Source organism: Mus caroli, unplaced genomic scaffold, assembly GCF_978045245.1.
Source record: "Mus caroli unplaced genomic scaffold, Mus_caroli_1 scaffold_7, whole genome shotgun sequence".
In the NCBI taxonomy this organism is placed as follows: domain Eukaryota; kingdom Metazoa; phylum Chordata; class Mammalia; order Rodentia; family Muridae; genus Mus; species Mus caroli.
Genome location: NW_028227262.1, coordinates 11,736,107 through 11,756,063, shown reverse-complemented (window position 1 = coordinate 11,756,063; position 19,957 = coordinate 11,736,107). Strand labels below are relative to the sequence as shown.

The window sequence follows — 19,957 nt, the reverse complement described above, 5'->3', positions numbered from 1 at the left end:
GTGCACACACATGCAAGCACTCATACAGACATACACATGCCTGCATACACACACAGACAGACAGACACATGCATGCATGGACACACATAACACACACATGTGAGGACGCATGCACACACAGGTGTCTAAATTCAAGTCTAGATATTATGTGTGAAGGAAGACATGGGATATTAGTTTTTCCAAGTCCAGCTTTCTTGGCTTACATAGTATTGATGGAAGCCCTCCCGGTGTGAGCCATTTAGACTCTCCCTGTGAGTTATCACTAAGGTTATCCTGTCCCTGGGCCCCTTGTGCATCACGGCAGGATGGTGAGTCATCACTAGCCTCAAGTGTCCTTGTCGCTCAGCTCTTTCTGGTCTAGTGGCTTCTGCAGACGTGAATGCACATGGTTCCTCCATTTTCTGCTGATGCAGAGTCTTACTCATATCCTCTCTTCATCAGCTGCTCTGTGTTTCTGGAGGAGCCGCCCAAAAAGAGACAGAGTCCCTGTTGTCCTGGAGGAGCTGTCCAGACAGGGATGTGGAACTGTTCCTCCTTGACTCTCCAGCAGTTCCTGTGAGGTCCTGCTGCACTTGGCTTCTACCTGTCCGTTTTTTCCCAATACTATGTTAGCGCTCTCACATCCACGTACCAGCATTTCCTTCCACAGTATATTCAGTTGGACCGTGCTGCTTCAATGATTTCCCAGTGAAGACAGAGTGGAGAGTTGCGGGCCTGCATGGGCATGAGTGAGGCAGAACAGGACATGCGTGCTTGTGTGTGTGATTGTGCGTGGTATGTGTGAATACAGTCACAGAATGTGACACCCATTGAAAGTGAATAGCTGTAGAGTCACTGAACTTCCAGATCTGGAGAAGAAAAGTGGACAGTCCAGTAGACAGTCTCGTAGGGTTTGGTGTGGCACAGATCCTGACCATAGCAGCTTCAGAGCTAGCCTGGAGATGCGGCAGTCACTGGTGCTTTGCCCGTGTCGGGTGTGGCAGTGCTCTAACTCTGTAGGTAATTCTCCCATGCTGGTAAGCAGGCTGCCATAGTTCTAATCCTGTGTGTATGCTCCTAACAGGGGGAGAGCCACAGTAATGGCAGCTGGCCTGGCCCAGGTAGAGTTCTGACAGGGAAGTGGGGGATAGGGGCAGAGTTGATACAGCAGAGATCATTTCTGCAGAACAGTGAGTTATCTGGTTTACGGAACAGAGAGAACTATGGTATTAAAAAGCCTGGGTGTTGCATTAAAGAAGGCGCTGTTCGAATCTCATGACAAGAATGCACTGTTGTTCAGCTGTAGTGTCTGGGGATGTTTGCATCTTCATCAGTGATGGCGGCTGAGGTACCTACAGGATTTAGTGATAGATGTGGAACACGCTCAGGTAAAGCTTGGCTCTGAAGTAGCTCTCAGAAGACGCGCATGGTGTGCTACTCCTACGTATATGAACCTGCATGTTGATAAATCTTGATCACCACTGTCAGAGCCAGCTGAGGCTGGAGATGCTTTTGAGAACAGTATGTTGGAACAGTCAAATATTATTAGGTGGAATTCATATCTCAGACTGGGCAGACCCCAGGTGTGCCTGTGTGTACACGTGTGTGTGTGTGTGTGTGTGTTGATGAGTATGCATGCATCTGTGAGGGCATGTGTTTGTGTGAAGGCCACAAGTAAACCTCGAGTATCTTCCTCAGTCATTCCCACCATGTTCTTGTGTGGCAGTCTCTCATTTTCTACCTGCATTTTCCCAGTTCTGCTAGGCTGGCTCCAGTGGGCCTCAGTGATCGCTCTGCCTGTCTCTGCTCTCTCAGCGCTGACCTGTAGGTGCGGGTCTCCACCCAGCTTACTTGTCAGTGTGGGTGCTCAGGGATGAACCTTGGGTCCCTGTGCCTGCCTGTGAGCACCTCACTGACTGAGCCGCTTCCCCAGCCACACAGCACAGCTCACAATGGAACCACTTACCTCTGTCCATCTTCTAATGCTCATCAGAGCCCGCTTTTGATGCTCATCAGATCTTCATGTTTAAAAAAGTTTGTAATCATTAGTTCCCAGGCATTAGATTAAAAAAAAACATAAACAAAACCAAAACCCACTCAAGGCCTTTTGTGAGTGAAGAGCGAGTCTGTGGCTTCCAGATGTGGGGACATTACTGCTTGTCTGTCACCCCAGGTGTCTTTTTTCCTTTATGGGTCTATCACTGCAAATCTTGCTTCCCGTCTCAATAACAAATGTAACAGTTGAGTTGCTATTTCTTCACTGGGTTTTACATGTTTAAGTCCTCTGTGTATGCCCTTCGGGTCTTGATATTGCATAATGTCACTTAAGTGCACGAAACGTACCCTCTGAATACATGTACCTTAGCGGGAGAGATAATGCCTGCGTTCAACAGCAGTCCTTACAGGTAGTCTTCACAATATTAAATACATATCAAAAATTAACTGGAGGCTTGAAAAGAATGGAGTATTGTATCTGCTGGAGCTGAGTTACAGATGGCTGTGAATTCCTTGGCATGGCTGCTGGGAGCTAACCTTGAGGCCTCGGCAAGGGCGAGATGTATTCTGAACTGCTGAGCCATCTCTCCGGCCCTGTCTTCAGGAATTGTGAATGATCCACCTGACACACTGTCTCAAGCTTCAGGTGACCTTTGCTGGTTGCACTCATCCACTAGGTGAGGTTTTCAGAGCCCTTCCCCTTCTTTCTTTATCTGCCAGCCCCACTTTTGGAGAACCATAGTCGCTGGTGGTAGCTGAGTAGGAAGGAATGCAGATAAAAGGGGGGTGTGACAAGCCGTAAGGTAAGAGACATGATTCTGACTTGAAAATAACTTGGAATTAGCATTGTCTCTGTGAGTGGCTGGTGAACGGTCCCCGCAGCAGATGGCCACCGGGGAGCTGTGTACAGTAAAGGCCTTACACTGAGAGCTCCGCAGGCATCACCCATCTCCAGATCTGCTAATGCGAGGCCGACAAGTTCTCTAGGTGCCTCAGAGCCATCGCCCGGAGATAAAGCTCCCCACAGAAAAATTAACACAGCTTCCTTTGTGAAAGGCAGGCCACTGCGCAAAGCAACTCTCCAGACTCATCATCAATTGTTGGGGAAAAAAAGATTCATGATGACATTGAGGTATGATAATCTCAAATATGTAGTGCATTGTTTTTAAAAGCTTTGTGTTTAAAATTCATAGCACTTTCTAATCCTGATAAAGTAGCCTAATTTTCCAGCTGGCTTTGTTCAGTAAAATGTATTTCTAAATCCATTTTAAGCAGCTATTCCTTCAATTTGAGTAATTTTCTCTCGAGTTAATAGATTCCACACAAGCATACCTGACTTTTAATGCTAATATATACTATACATTCCAAACTCGCTCATGACAGTCGCAAGCACAATCAAAATGAAGTTCAGCTGTCTAAAGCACACCTTACTTGTTAGTTTGTTAAAAGGCACTTCTCTTTCACTCTCCTTCTCCGAAGCATAGTGATAACCCAGTGAGTTTTCCACCTCGCGTGGGGGTTCCTTCTCCCTCTCCCGTCACCACAAACGTGAGGGCAGAGAAAGCCTATGCCAGGTATAGTCTTATCATTTTAAGATGTCTTCAGAGTCATCTTATCGCTGGGGACATCACCTGATCCAGTGAGTCCTCAGAGCTAGAGGGTCAGCTGGAGGGATGGCCAGCGACAAAGCATGCTGACGCCGGTGCTTTGCTTGCTGTCATTTGGTGTATGTCGACCAGTGCTTTTATTCTCTGATGGTGCAAAACACTTTGTTGTTTTTAAAGAATTAGTTTCTCTTGTTAGTCATCTGTCTTTATAGTACATATGAGTGTAGGTCCCATCCCAGCCAGAAGACAGCATCAGCTCCCTTGGAGTTGACATTAACAGGCAATTGTGAGTGACAGATACAGGTGCGGAGAACATAACTCAGGTCCTCTAGAAGAGCAGTGGAGTACTTAACTACTGAGCCATCTCTCCAGGGAGTACTTAACTACTGAACCATCTCTCCAGGGAGTACTTAACTACTGAGCCATCTCTCCAGGGAGTACTTAACTACTGAACCATCTCTCCAGGGAGTACTTAACTACTGAGCCATCTCTCCAGGGAGTACTTAACTACTGAGCCATCTCTCCAGTACCCAACGCTTCCATGTCATCCAGACTCTTGCACCTGTATAATAAAGCTGTGGGTACCCAGGCCTTTCCTTACAACCAGGGGGTACTGATCTAATCACTGTGACTCTTGTTGCCTCTTCCCTGTAATGCTGTGGGCTCTTTGGAAAAAAAATAAAAGGTAATATGACAGAGACAGATAAAGATTCTATCTAACCTATGTGGTTATTACAAGGGAAAAGACAATGTATATAACTCGAGTCAGGCCGTCCGCTGATAGAGCGGAGATCTGTAAAGAAGCGTCTCGTGGGGCTGGCAAGATGGCTGAGGGCGTGTAAGCCTTGCCACACACACCATGGGCTCCTGGTCTGGGAACCCATGGTGGGAAGAGACAAACAGCTCTCAATGTTGTCCACCAACCTACACACACACACACACACACACACACACACACTCACTCAAATACTCACACACACTCTCTCTCTCACACACACACACACACTCACACACACACACACAGAGGCACACACACACACACACACACACACACACACACACAGAGGCATACAAAGTAAGTTTTCAAAAAAGAAGATGGTCTGGTGAGATGGCACAGCAGTTAAGAGCATACACTGTATTTTCAGAGGACCTGAGTTCAATTCCCAGCACCCATGTTGGACAGCTCATACTCCTGTAACTCCAGGTCCAAGGGAATCTGACACAGGGCTCTGTGGCCACTGCACACAGAGAACAGAATCCAATTCCTGGACAGAGAGCTTAGTTAGATGCTGTCAGGGGCTCCTAGTCTCCTATGGGTAAATGTTTTCAAATTCTGACCCCTTTCTACCTGGAGCAAACATTACACAATTCCAAATATCTAGATCAATAAAATAGGTAAATCAAACTGCATTCTGGGATCAATATTTGGAATCAGTAGGAAATTTCAGAGAATACTAGATACAGTTTAAAATGCGAGATCAGATAACTATGTAGCTCATCACTGTGTGTGCTTCTCCTTTGTCAGATAGTGGAGACACCCCAGCTCCTCCTCTGTCCCTCCTTCCCTCCCTCTCTCTTCAGCTGGTTCTCACACTACCTAACTCAGAGTAGCCTCAAACATGCAGTCCTCCTGCCTCAGCCTCCTGAGTACGAGGATCACAGGGCTGGGTAACCACTTCTGGCTCTGCAGTTAGTTTCCGTTGTCTCCTCTTTCGTTCCTGTGACCTCATAATTTTCTTGTAGTCCACTCGGTGCCTATGGCAGGGCCTTTGTTCTTGTCCCAGATGTCCCCATGGCTCTCCTTCCTCAGCCTCACACAGGAGAGGGCAAGGACAGGGCAAGGAGAGGGAGAAACCCTAAAATGGGGGGCGGGGGTGGGGACCCCAACATTTTAGTTTGGAAATTCTTTGTAGATTTTTACACCTATTTTCTGGACAACTAACAATATATAACAATAGAGACTATGGACAGAAAAGTTTGAGACCTCAGACATTCACTATTGTGATTCATAGTTCAAAATGCTGAACAAATCAGACTGGCCACTTGAGTTAAGTAAAGCTTGTCTGTTTTGAAATTTGCAAACCAGCCATGACAATAAAGCTTAGTGTGTTTACAAGATTACAGCACAGCTGATGTCCCTCCTAGGACTTATGCAGCCAACGTCCACTCTTAGGACTTACGCTGCAGCATTGGTCATTCACTAGTTTCTAGTGTAGTCACGGTTCCAAAATTTATTTTAAACAAAATATTTTAAAAGGAACTTCTGGAGTATAAAGCTATCCCTGAAAGCCCCCACTCCCATGTGGGGCTGGATAGTGGGATTTCATGTTAGCCAGAATGGCTGTGAAGTCAGAGAGGGCCTTCCCATGATGCTCCCGGCTCACTTCCCAAATGCTGGCGCTGCAGGTGTGAGCCTGGCCCGATGTGGTACTGGGGATCCCCCATGCTAGGCAGTCACTTGACCCGCTGAGCCACGAGCCCGTCTAGACTGCTGCTGATACGGTTCAATGTCCCCACAACACTACTACTAGTTACCAAGAACAATGCAGGCTGGGCCTCTACTCCACAGTCTGTTTTGAATCACGCTGTCTTGTATTATTCTCAGTGACCACATCTTCATTTTTATTTGGAGGAGACCAACTTCAAGGCATGTGGTTTCCATGAGCCAAGCACACCCTTGGTGTTTTAGAGAGATTTCAAACCCTGACATTGTAGTTGCTTTCTGGTTCCCATTCTGTTTGGGTACGCCTGACTTCTTACGGGGCCGCCTCACTCATACGATGGACTGGACCCAGGGAGAAGCATTGTCACTGCTGTGTCTGCAGAGAGAGAGAGAGTGAACTGAAGAGAAAAGATCCTCCCCTCCCTTTCTTCCACTCCCTTTTTCTTCTCCTCTACCTTCTCCTTTTCTGCCTGCCATCCAGCCTGCCTGCTTGTCTGTCTGTCTGTCCATCTGTCCATCTGTCTGTCTTTCTCTCCAGACATTTCCCCTTTCTCCCACGGGAAGACATTTTATGGATCACGTGCCCACATCTTGGTGGAACGACTGTTCTTAGATTGAAGATTTGCATTCCACTGCTGCTTCCAACTTCCTTCTTTAGACATTTTTCAACCATGAAATTGGATCTTTATCTCTCACCCTAAATTATTTTTAAGCTCATATGGAACAAACGAGTCTAATAGGTTTTAATCTGGTGCCTCATATTTTTATACATCCTGTTTATTTTAAAAAGTATCTCATTGTGGATTGTAAGTGTAAATTAGTGTTAAAAAAATCACCATTAAAAAAAAAAAAAACAACCTTTCCCACTTCCTCTAATGGGTAACTTCTCAGGGAGCCACAGGAAGCACAAAGCTAATGAACAGCGTGCTCAGCGGCTCTTATTGTAGGGTCCATGCGACTTCGCTTAGGGACAGGCGTTCTCCGGCAGTAGTCGAGTTTAAACCCTATTTTTCATTAGTAAAGCACACATTGTTAATAACAGCTCCCATTGTGTTCCCCTTTGTGCATTGAAGCACATTTTCCATGGGCACCCAGGCTTTCAGGTCTTACTAGAAACTGCCTGGATCATAAATAAGATTTGTTCAGGAAATAAAAATGTATGTTTTCCCATTGTTAGTTATACTTTAAAAAATAATCACATCTGAAGCTTATTATGCAGCAATAGCCCTAAGATATTATTTTTGTAAATGTACTACTTTGGTCTTAATACTAGTTTTTAATCTCTTCTTGTTTCTATGAAGTCTGAATGAGATTTTGAAAATTGAATAATAATTTGATCCGTTAATCTTTTGAAGCTAGTAATTTTATTTTCCTCCCTTTGCAGTCTCTGAGGCTCGCAAATGAATAGGGCTTCATTACTGCAGTCTGCATTTAATAACCATTATCCATTATCTTGTAATTAAGACTCCCTGTAACGAATCATGAGGACAATGCAAAAATACATAGTACATTTCTTTAATGAACTGGAAAATGTTCGTCTTGTTCTATTTAGTAATGAGTTGCTGAATAGTCATTAAATCCACTGGAGGGTCGAGTTAGATGGATTTTGAAGACTGTCTTGAGTTTGTGGTTAATCTATTAGAATTAAAATTTCATCTTCTATTTTTATCAACAGCTGATTAGAAGTCATTGTCTTTGACCAAATTGATTAGAAGACCATATACAGGGGCAGCTGTTGTTTAATGGAAGTTTTTAATGAAACAGTACCATGGAGACTTGTAATTACAGGCTGCAGGAAAGCTTTGAGTAGCCTTAGACCACAAGAAGAGAGCTGAGCTAAAGGTGCCAAATGAGAAAAATAAGAAATACAGTTTTATGTAAAGCAGTGTATTTATTATTAATTTTAATTTCAGCTACTCACAGTTGAGCACTGGTCCATTGATTGGACCACTCCTGACCGTCTCAGGCCTTTCCCACCTAGTTTTGGCATTAGTTCATGTCATTAAACTTGTGGACCAACTGTAGGATAGCTTATGCTGATGGGGAGGTATTTTCTCTTAAGGTTTTGGCTCCTAAACTCAGCATGAGGGAGGTCTGGTTGGCCAGATTCATACACGCTCTGAAGTAGAGTTGGCTATGACTAGGTTCACACTAGCTCTGAGGAAGGGTTGGCTATGGCTGGGTTCAAACTCACACTGAGGTAGGTTTGGCTGTGGCTGGGTTCACACTCACTCTGAGGTAGGGTTGGCTGTGGCTGGGTTTAAACTCACACTGAGGTGGGTTTGGCTGTGACTGGGTTCACACTCACTCTGAGGTGGGTTGACTGGCTGGGTTCACAGTGCTCTGAGGTACAGTTGGCTGTGGCTGGGTTCACACTCACTCTGAGGTAGGGTTGGCTGTACCTGGGTTTAAACTCACACTGAGGTAGGTTTGGCTGTGGCTGGGTTCACACTCACTCTGAGGTGGGTTGACTGTGGCTGGGTTCACAGTGCTCTGAGGTACAGTTGGCTGTGGCTGGGTTTAAACTCACACTGAGGTAGGTTTGGCTGTGTCTGGGTTCACATGTGCTCTGAGGAGAGTTGATTGTGTTTAGGGCTTTTGATGATTCTGAAAGCAGCATGTATTTCTCTGAGGTAGTTTTGTTTAGCAAAGGGCAGGAGAAATGATATTAAAATGAGAAATGAAACTAAAGTGTGGCTCCCTAGTCTCACTAGAGAGTCCAGTGTTCTTCAGCAGTGGGAAAGCACTGACAGAATGTATTTTCTAAAATATTCGGTGTAATCAAATCTTGATTTTTTTTTTTCTTCCTGAAATCTAATGAAAGCCAGTTCCTAAATGCCTGAACTGTATGCTGTGTGATTCTCTGCCATTCTTCTTCCTGATTTCCAAGACAGACAGTGAATGCAGCATTGGAAAACCCTGGAGTCATGTGATCAGACCTCATGTTGCCCTCAGGACAGAAGCCAGATGTTTGCAGGTTCAAAACCCTTTATAGTGGTTTTAATGTAAGAAACATAACAGAAGCTTTGATGAAACCCTGGGCTTCACATATGCGGAGTTGTCCCTAGGCCAGTAGTAGCACCCCCTAAAACATATGTTTATATAATCACTGTGTCCCCTAACAGCTTGCTTACGTGGAGGCAGTGCCATCTCTGTGTATTTCAGTGGTTATGTCTGATGGCCAGGCCCTCCCACAGACCTTCTCTTTCAGTTTTGTCTGTAACAAATGGCGCCCATGCATCGTCCCTGCATCAGTCTAGTTGAAGGGATTAATTCAAACATTGCAGTTCTTTCTGACCATCATATTTATCTGACATATTCCGTAGCATTCCTTATATATACCATATGTGTTATGCATTCTAATTTCAGTTCGCACCTGATGTCTAGGAAGGAAGGACCTAGCATGGTCCTTAATACTTCCAGATCTTGCTTTTCCATGTGACTGTGACAATAGGTTGATGGATGCTTCTGAGACTAAACTGTAAAGAGACAGAGTCCTTAGGAAAGACAAAAGCTCCAAAAACGTGGGGAGAACTTCAGAAGTTATAATGCTGGTGTAATTCCAGTATCAGAAAGAGAAAGAGAATAGAGAAAGGGAGGAACTGTATAGAGGGAGTATAATGGCTAGAAATGTTCCAAAATTAAGGACAGGCCATAAATCACAGATTTAAGAAAGCCAGAGACTGACAAAGAAAATTGTTCCTAGCCATGGCATATACAAATAGGGGAAAATCAAAGGCAGCAGGGAACCTTGAAAACCTAAAGCCAGAGAAAGAAAACACATTACCTACCCAAGCCAAAGGAAATGACCCCAACAGACAAAGGAAATGACCCCAACAGACAAAGGAAATGACCCCAACAGACAAAGGAAATGACCCCAACAGACAAAGGAAATAACCCCAACAGACAAAGGAAATGACCCCAACAGACAAAGGAAATGACCCCAACAGACAAGAAATTTCCTCAGCACACTTCTCATCAGAAACCAGGTCAGCAATGAGTGAGGGAAAGAAGTCCGTAACAGTGGAGCTCTGTAACAGTGGTGCTGTCCCTCTTCTCTGATCTTGAGGGAGGCAGTGCTAGCTGACCTTCCCCACAGAAGTGTTAAAGGAAGGCCTTCCGGGGGAAACTCGGAACTCTAGTGAGCAACAGCAGGACTTTGACAGACAGAAGAAACAATTTAGGAACTCTTTATTAAAAGGCAAAGGCATAGTAGTGTGGACTATGGACTGGGATGAAGTGTGTATTAACTACTCTGGGGCAGTCTCTAAATAGTATATGAGAGAAGTATCATTGGTATGATGAGAGGAAATGAAATGGAATCATGTAGAATCTTCAAAGAAGTCAGAGAAGACCCAAAAGGGGGTATGAAAATTTAAAAAAATGTAACAAATGGAAGAGATATAACATGGTAGATATTAATCCAACAGAATCAATGATCATTTTAAATGTTAATGGTCTAAATATACCTATTAAAAGGAGAGTCTTAAACACACACATACACACACACACACACGCACACTGAGCTCCTAAGGAATGTTCATGAGAAATCCACAATAAAGGCTGGAAGGTTGAAGTAAAGGGCTCCTTCATTGCCAACACTGTGCCTCGCTCCTTATCTCCCCACTGTTCTTTCTTCTTCCCTTCTCCCTGCAGATCGGAGTCAGCACAGTGAGCAAGAGCCCTGCCACACTCTGCATGCTATTCTGGCTCGATTCCCAAGAGTCTTTGTGACCTCCAAACCCTCATGAACACACTCTTTCCTGTCTAAATTTCTCGTGGCATTCTGGTTTTCTGTTCTCCCTGCAGAATGACCCATAATCTCTGCTGCTTAGAAAGATTGGGGGCCACTGCCCAGATGCTAACACAGAGGCCCTACCTAAGGCCTCTGCTTCGTTTGTGTGTTGTAGTCCTTGAGGGACTTGGGTGCTTTTACATATATTATCCCTTCTGATGCCTCGTGTAACTCTCTGAAGCAGTAGGGATTTTCAGACCCATTCTAGAAAGGAGGAAGATTGAAGTTGCATGGCTACTGTGTAAGCCAGAGCTGGACACCAGGCTGACTCCCAACCCTTCGTGTCATACTCCAGGGTTGCCATGGTTTTAGAGGGAAGAGTGTGCATTTGCTTGGACATTTCCCAGCATGTATAATAAAGGTGTGTCTAATTGAGTCTTCCAGTGTACAGAATAGCTCTGGAAGTATCTTTTCAAAACAACTATAAGGGAAGATTTAGGTTGTTTTTCATGTTCTGTCCCACATTTCTTCGATAGACTTGGAGAGACTCAAATTAATTGTAAGCATTGTTGCACAGATTCCTTGGACAGAGCTGTGAACTTGCACCCAAGTGTATGTGTGTGTTTCTCAAAGTCTGATTCAGTTGGTCTTTGTTGGGGATCCAGAACATGGGCTTCTTTCATCTAAAAATGCAATTCAGTTAAGATGAGACAAATGAACATAGAATGACCATGTGACATTTCAGTAGTCATACTCCTTGGGATATTCAGATCTGTGTGAATATATGTATTCAGTCATTTGTCATTTCTCCTGGTGAATAAAAGCATTCAGAGCTCACACTCTAGCTTTTTAAATGTGTGTGTATGTGTGTTTGTGTGGTGTGTGTGTGTGTGTGTGTGTGTGTGATACAGTATACAGCATCGTGATTGGTTTTCACCCTTCTAGGAAGTAGCACCCAGAACTTTCTTCTCTAGCCATATATGGTGGTCCTATACTGTGCATGGATGAGTTGGGTTTTGAGCACTGCTGAGCTAGGTACCACGTGAAGGAAGGTGTTTCCGTTTTGACTGACTGTGTGGCCCCAGATAAATGGGACAATTCTAACAGATAAACTAAGGTACACTGGTTTAGCTGAAATCACTCATACACACCCATAGAGAAAGGGAGAGAGGGAGAGAGGGGGAGAGAGAGAGAGACAGACAGAGCCAGAGACAGAAACAGAGATAGAAACAGAGTGAGACAGACAGACTTTGTACCATGTGACTTCAAAAGAGCTACTTAGCTTCTCCATGTCCCAGTGGCCTCTTTGAAGATCGTTCTTGTATCAGTGCCTGGTAACAGTGCTGAGGCTCTGCTGTGCTCCTGACCCCCATGGAGCACTGGGGTGCTGATCCCTGCTGCTGTTATCATGTGTCTCCTGCTGTTCCTGGAAACTACACAAACAGGTTTAAGACTCAAGAGAAGGGAGTTGTGGGGAACATCTGCCAGCTATGAAAGGGTCCCTATCTTCCGTGAAATCCTCATCTGTGTGGGAGGTCTGCTTTGTTAGTGCAACAGAAATCAGCCGGTGGGTGACAGTTCTGGGGCTGTCACACGTGTGTGTGCTGCATTTGTTCTGTGTGTGTGCTGCGTGTGTGCTCTCCTCCGAGTGTGAGAGAATGAGCGGGAGTGAGGAAGCATGCCACAGTGCCGTGGGACATGTCAAGATACATGGTAGTGAGCACAGGGCATAAAATTGTTTTTATTCATCTCAGTTATGCATTAAACAAACCAACTTGATTTTAATTAGCTGTGAAATATAGAGGCAAGAGTACCAGAGTCTATGAGAATCCATCGAGTGACTAATTTAATTTATCTGGTGGTGAAAGACAAAATTCTTACAGAATGTTTTTTCATTTTATACAAGTGTGTGATGTATTATTACTCTTTCTCCACCCTTCCTATACCCCACCCACCTTCCTATGCCCTGTCTACCTCCCAAACCCTGCCCACCATCCCTATACCCCACCCACCTCCTAAACCCCACCCACCCTTCTATTACCTGCTTCTTGCCCTACACCCTCTGTCAACCATCTGTTCCTCCCTTTCATACGTTAGTGTCTTCCAGGTTTTGTTTGTGACCCACAAATTTTGACCAGGGTCATGTAACTTTGGGTTTAGAACTGTCCCTCAGTGCCTGCTGGGCACAGCCATGGGTATTAAACCAATGACAATGACTGCCCCTCCCCAGAACTGACCCAGCAGCAAGAAGTTTAGCAGGAAGAGTAGGGTCTCATCCATAACTGAGGAATGACGGCTCAGTCTTGCACAGGCCTGGTCGTGACAGCTTCTGCTGCTGAGGGGTATAATTGCAGTGGCTGTGTGTGCCCAGAGACAGCAATGTACATGTCTTCTCCCTTTCTTCTGGCTTTTACATAGAAACAGAGTTATTTTAAAGGGAGCTTTTCATTTTAGTATTTTCACATAATTACCAAAAAAATAAAGTGTTCCATGGTGGGGGGGGGGAACTGGGGGGTTAGGGAGTTGGGGATGGGCTGCACACAACTCATTTCCTTCAGTGACTTAAGTGTAAAGAGTAAGCTCCTAATTAACCTGGGAGTTTTCCTTGCTTTTGTCTTAGGATCAGATTTTATTAAGACCTCTACCGGAAAGGAAACAGTAAACGCCACCTTCCCGGTCGCCATCGTGATGCTGCGGGCCATTAGAGATTTCTTCTGGAAAACTGGAAACAAGGTAAGTTGTTGCCAGCAAACCTTCCTTCAAAGTGAAGAGGATGCTATTTATAACCCTCCTCTCACAGCCCACAGGATAACGGGCTCCCTATGCCGAAGGTGTGAATGAGTCGCCTTTATTAAGATAAATGTTTAATTTATCTTTCATTACAAAAGAACAACTCAATGGGGGAAGGCGTGTGATTAACGTAGTGAGTGTGAGTATGAGTGTGGGAGCACTGTGTGATCAAGAGGTAAACTCACTCTGTGTCCTTTTATTAACTGAAGACAGTTTCAGCACTGACAAGAGGTTCCTAAATGCCTTCTTTAAGGAACTAATTGTGCAGCGACACAGAGGTTTTCTGGCAAGGCGTTGGCTGGCGAAAACAGGTTAATATAGAGATTTAACTTCCTCCCGGAATGGAAAGAATCGTGGGGTAACATTTATTGAATGATAAGCTGTGGTGGTGATAGGAAAAGTAGGCAGGATAATGGGAAATCATCTTCTCCTGTCATTATTGAAGGACACACGTAAATTGGTTTTTCTGTTGGGAAACCCCCGGTCCAGAAAAACTTATTACTTTTAATAATATGAGGTGAAGAGAAAATTCTCGAGGAGATGAACTTATTAAACAGAATAATGAAATGCCGCATAACAGCAGGGAAAAGCTAGCTTCCGTCCTGTAGCTCTTGAATTAAATATCCATTTTTGTGTGTGTGTGTGTGTTTTATGGAAGGAGGACGTGCTGTTTGGAAGAGTGTCGAGCTGAGGAGGGTATATGCTACCTTTTGTCAGCTTTTCGAAGAATAACACAGGATTTTTTGAAATGTACGAAGTAAAAGGGAAAATGCATACGAGGTGTTTCTTAAAAACAGAATTTGGATTTTTCACTTCAAGTTGCTTGCCTAGTCACAAATTATCTAAGAAATTTTTTTCATAGTTGAATAGGTGTCTATGTGTGCATTCGTGTGTGTGTGTGTGTGTGTGTGTGTGTGCGTTTAATATAATGAGACTTCCCTTCATGAGGGGCATCTTTTAAAAACCAGTATCTTGATTTCTGCCACCTAGACCTCCCCTCAAGCAGACCTTTAATGCTTTACCTGCGGACAGAATGTCTTTAGGACTCTATAAGTGACTACAGCTTAGAATTATTTTGGAATTAGAGACTGCCATGGAATGTGCTCCTTGTGAGAGGAAATCTCTCCTAGAATTTTCTCTAAAAGAACTCACATGTATGCACAGGTAGGAGAAGTAGCCGTTGTTGTCTGCAGAGGACACCGATCCCACCTGCACGCTACTTGGTGGTCTTCCAGCATTGGTACAGATCTGTCAGTTTACTGAATGTTTTCCTGTTATTGTTGGTTTGGTTTGGTTTCAAAGAGAAGCTGTGTGAGGAGAGATTCATCTTTTCCCTCCAGTTGTAACTGTCACCACCAGTTAGGCCCAGGGGACTCCTTGCTAAGGTCGTTCAGCAAGCTATTTCTGCTGGGTCACAGAAGGTTTCTGATAAAGCGTTGGCCTAAGGATGTCAAAATCAGATATTCAGCTGCCTATGCACGTGGGTTCCCAGGCTCTCAGCCTTAGTGGCCATGGGGCTGCAGTATTCCCTTGGTGTCCATGTGTTTTCATGAGCATCTTAGAGGTAAAGCATATTTTTGGGAACTAAAGGAATAGTTCTTGAGTGGGTGATCACGGGCGATGCTGACCTGTGGGAATTCTCAGGTGTAAACGTCATGTCCCTTCCCAGGACAGCTTTCAGACAGCACAAAACAGGCATCAGAGAGCAAGGCAAGAGCAAGTGGTCCAGGCTGGAGTTTGGAGAGCTATTTGGCTTGTCTTTATATACTTTCTTTATGGTTGTTCTTGCCCTCCTTAATGTTAAGCAAAGACCAAGCACAGGACACATCCCGTTTGCTTTGTAACATTCGATACCCAGCAAGGAGAACCTGTTTATACACCTGGGAGCCAGGCATGGCCTTTAAGTTGTTGACAGCAAGGCTAAGAGAAAGGCCCCGTGGTATGGGACAAAAGCCCACCTTCCCAGACTGCACTTGGCGCTGCCCCTGAGAAGCTACAGTTTAATATTTCATGACTGAGTTCATCACAGATTTATGCTTTCTATATTCTCTCCCTTAAAGAATATTAACTTATATAAGAACTTCTTTCTGAAAAGAATAACTGAACAGTGTTGTTGACATTGGAATATATTTATAGAAAATCTCTTAGGAGGACTGTCCAACCTGCAGAGTCTCCTCTGTCGCCATGCATGCTGCTGTCGGCTCAAGGCTTCATGTGATTTGGTTGTTTGCCATTCCTCAACAATGGCTACAAGTGCCCTACGCCTGCTGAGCTAGCTGTCTGTGTGTTACTGAGGCAGGGAACCACTTCGCTCCATTCGTGACACTACTCCGGGACAGTGGTCAGATTCATAGGGAGGCTTCTGGTTGCTCTGCGGCAGTGGTCAAGTTCACAGGGAAGCTCCCTGTTGCTTCCTTGGCTCCTTGCTCCATGCTATTCGTGGTGCCTCCTGCTAGTGTGATGTATCTGAAGAAAGCCCCAGTGTGGCTTGGCAGCTTGTGGGTATAGATTTGTCCACTCGTTTGGATGGTTATACTCCTAGGACAGGCGAATCCAGGGCATCATGAGATTATTATACATGGGACCTGTTCTTTTCTTTTGCTTTTTCTTGGATATTTTCTTTACTTACATTTCAAATGTTATCCCCTTTCTCAGCCCCCCCCCCCCCCCGCAAGGGAAACTGCCTATCCCATCCTCCCTCCCCCTGCTTCTATGAGGGGGTTTCTCCATTCACGCACCCACTCCCACCTCCCTGCCCCCGATTCCCCTACACTGGGGCATCTATCCAGCCTTCATAGGACCAAGAATCTCTCCTCCCATTGATGACTGACAAGGCCATCCTCTGCTACATATAGATAGAGCCATGTGTACTCCTTGGTCGATGGCTTAGTCCCTGGGCGTTCTGCAGGGTCTGGTTGGTTGATATTGTTGTTCTTCCTATGGGGTTGTAAACCCCTTCAACTCCTTCAGTCCTTTCTCTAACTCCTCTAACGGGCACCCCACACTCAGTCCAATGGTTCACTGTGAGCACCTGTCTCTGTATTTGTAAGGCTCTTGCAGGGCAATTGGATGGAACTAGAAAATACCATCCTGAGTGAAAGAAAAAAAAGAACACACATGGTATGCACTTACTGATAAGTGAGTATTAGCCCCAAAGCTCCAAATACTCAAGATACAATTCACAGACCACATGAAGCTCAAGAAGAAGGAAAACCAAAGTGTGGGTGCTTCGGTCCTTCTTAGAAGGAGAACAAAATACTCACAGGAGCAAATATAGAGATAAAGGGTAGAGCAGAGACTGAAGGAAAGGCCATCCAGAGACTGTCCTACCTGGGATTCATCCCATACACAGTGTCTTAGTCAGGGTTTCTATTCCTGCACAAACATCGTGACCAAGAAGCACTTGGGGAGGAAAGGGGTTATTCAGCTTACACTTCTACATTGCTGTTCATCACCAAAGGAAGTCAGGACTGGAACTCAAACAGGTCAGGAAGCAGGAGCTGATGCAGAGACCATGGAGAGATATTCTTTACTGGCTTGCTTCCACTGGCTTGCTCAGCTTGCTCTCTTATAGAACCCAGGACTACGAGCCCAGAGATGGCACCACCCACAAGGGGCCCTTCCCCCTTGATCACTAGTTGAGAAAATGCCCCACAGCTTGATCTCGTGGAGGCCTTTCCCCAACTGATGCTCCTTTCTCTGTGATAACTCCAGCTGTGTCAAGTTGACACAAAACCAGCCAGGACAGTTACCAAACCCAGACACTATTGTGGATGTCAAGAAGTGCAGGCTGACAGGAGCCTGATAACCTGTTCTTTTCTAATGGATATCAGACATAATGTAGAAACAACTTAAATTGGCTGATTTCTGCTATGTCTTCCTGTTTTTCTTAAAAGATTTATGTGTGCATGTGTGCATACATACCTGTGTGTCTGTATGCATCCTGTATGTGTGGGTGCCTGAGGAAGCCAGAAAAGGGCACCAGAACCCCTGGAGCTAGAGCCCCTCAACATGAGTGCTGAGAACTGAACACACGTCCTATGAAAAAGCATGGGCTCAAGATCACTCACAGCCATGAACTGGGCTGGCTTATGACCATCCCCATATACCTTCTCCCATGCCTACACTAATGGTCGGCCTGCTCTATAGAACTCCATGAGCGTACAGCCTCAGAGAAGACGCCTGCACCTCAGTTGACTGAAGCAACTGTCAGTTCTTTCTGCTGACAGCTGGCAGTTTGATCAGGTTGACCTTGTGGCCACACGGATCCCATCTTAAGTACTCACGTACTTTGCACCTCCAGGTGAAAGCTCACTGGATCAGTGTAGACTGGATGGACACCTGTGGTGTATTTTATCTGTTGACCCTTCCCTTGGCTTCTTCAGATTTAGACAGTGGGGTTTATGGCGTGACATGCACCCTCATTCTTGCCCCTTCAGAAGCAATGGCCCAGTTCCCATTTGTCTTGGAAAAGTTATTTTGAAGTTTGCTCAGGTAAGGCTCTGCTGAAATAGGCCCCTCCCTTTGCTGAGGTGAAAAAGTCTAAGAAGGAAAGGGTGACGCAAGACTCATTATTCGTGGGGACACTTTTGAAATCGGTCTGGTGACAGTGGCTGCTCTTCTCTCCTCCTTAGGTGGGCTTCAAGCCTGCAGGAGGCATCCGCACTGCAAAGGAGTCCCTGGCGTGGCTCTCCCTGGTCAAGGAGGAACTAGGGGACGAGTGGCTGACGCCTGACCTCTTCCGGATAGGGGCCAGTTCTCTGCTCTTAGACATCGAGAGACAGGTGAGTGAAGACATACTGTCCTTGGAAGGAGTGGAGACTGACCACGTCAGAACTGAGCGAGTCGCCACCTCCTGCAAAGGAAGCTGCACCGGTTATATAGATCAGGTGTAAATTCTGCTGAAAGGCATGCTAACGCAGCACAGAGGGAAGTTACTATTGTGCAATAGTGTAATTACTACTTAATGTGTATGCTTGCTTAATTATTAATTAATGAAACTGGCTTTCCTCACAGATTTACCATCACGTGACTGGACGCTACGCGGCTTATCATGATCTTCCGATGTCTTAGGTCAGCAGCCAGCCCAGAAAAGCATCTTACAACAAATTGTTCAAAAAAAAATGTTTTTGCATAATTGCTAAGGTTATGTAATTTCGGAACAGCTAACTGACTTTCCCCATTAAGATCTCCCCTGAAATCAACTCAAAACAATAAAGGGAAACAAACCAGCTGAATCTAAATGTGGATTCAGATCAGGAAAGGCTGAAATGGTCTTCACTACCAGGAGGTCCGCATTTATTAATTTTGTGAAGATTTCCTCTGAAAAAACTCAGAATAAAATGTTTCTAGTAGCCTGTACTGCAGAAAATTCTGAATGTACAGTGAAGTGAAGTTGCCTGAGACCTGAGATCCTAGGGCAGGCAGGGCCATGGAGGGAAGGGTGCTTGTCACCAAACCTGGCACACCTGTTCAGCTCTGAGCAACTACAGGGTGGACGGGGAGAGCCGGCTCCAAAGGCTGGCCTCCGACATCCACACATTCGTGTCCCCTACCTCTGACACATAATAAATACATTTAAAACTGTGATAAAAATGAGAATGGGTGCTATTGCAAGGGGATACTCTGCCCCCCTGTGCTGCCTACCAATGTGGAGCCCTGCCCCGGGTGTCCACCTGACTCTCTGTGCTATACTAAACATTTAGTAATTGTTTTGATAATGAGATTGTGATGTTGCAAGAAAATGTGGATATCGCTGAATTTTTAAATACAAAAAATCTCTGTGCTTATTTATTTATTTTGTGTATTTTCGGTGGTGCCCTGGGGGTGGGTCGTATGGGCTGGAGCTTAAAAAATCCTTCCAGCAGGGGGAGGCGTTGGTAGTGTTGGTAGTGTTGATACATCTTTAATTCCAGAACTCAGGTGTAGAGCCAGGTGGATCACTATGAGATCAAGGCCAGCCTGGTCTACAGAGAAATCCTGTCTCAAAAAATGAAAAAAAAAAAAAAATTCTGGGAGCACCTCCTGCCTGGCTTGGGAGGACCTCCTGCCTGGCTTGGGAGCACCTCCTGCCCTGCTTGGGAGCATCTCCTGCCTGGCTTGGGAGGACCTCCTGCCTGGCTTGGGAGCACCTCCTGCCCTGCTTGGGAGCACCTCCTGCCTGGCTTGGGAGCACCTCCTGCCTGGCTTGGGAGCATCAACCTGCCTGGCTTGGGAGCACCTCCTGCCTGGCTTGGGAGCACCTCCTGCCTGGCTTGGTGGTCTTTGTTGTCTTTATCTCTTTAAATTATTTCTTTTAATGAAGAAAAATAAAAGCTGGGCATGTGGTGGCATCTGCCTGTAACTCCAGCCGTGGCCAGGCATCTTTCTTTGCAGTGAGTCACAGGCTCTTGTCTAAAAACCAGTCAA

The 19,957-nt window shown here is 45.3% G+C and overlaps 1 protein-coding gene across 1 annotated transcript in view; it reads left to right on the top strand.

Moving 5' to 3' along the window:
- Window positions 1-19,342, top strand: part of Dera (deoxyribose-phosphate aldolase) — an 80,493-nt gene extending 61,151 nt beyond the window's left edge. Inside the window, exons 7-9 of the mRNA XM_021164758.2 lie at window positions 13,380-13,492; window positions 18,184-18,333; window positions 18,566-19,342. Coding sequence (XP_021020417.1) covers window positions 13,380-13,492; window positions 18,184-18,333; window positions 18,566-18,622 — 320 coding nt within the window. The 3' untranslated portion in view covers window positions 18,623-19,342. The remainder of the gene's footprint in view (window positions 1-13,379; window positions 13,493-18,183; window positions 18,334-18,565) is intronic.
- Window positions 19,343-19,957: the final 615 nt, after the last annotated feature.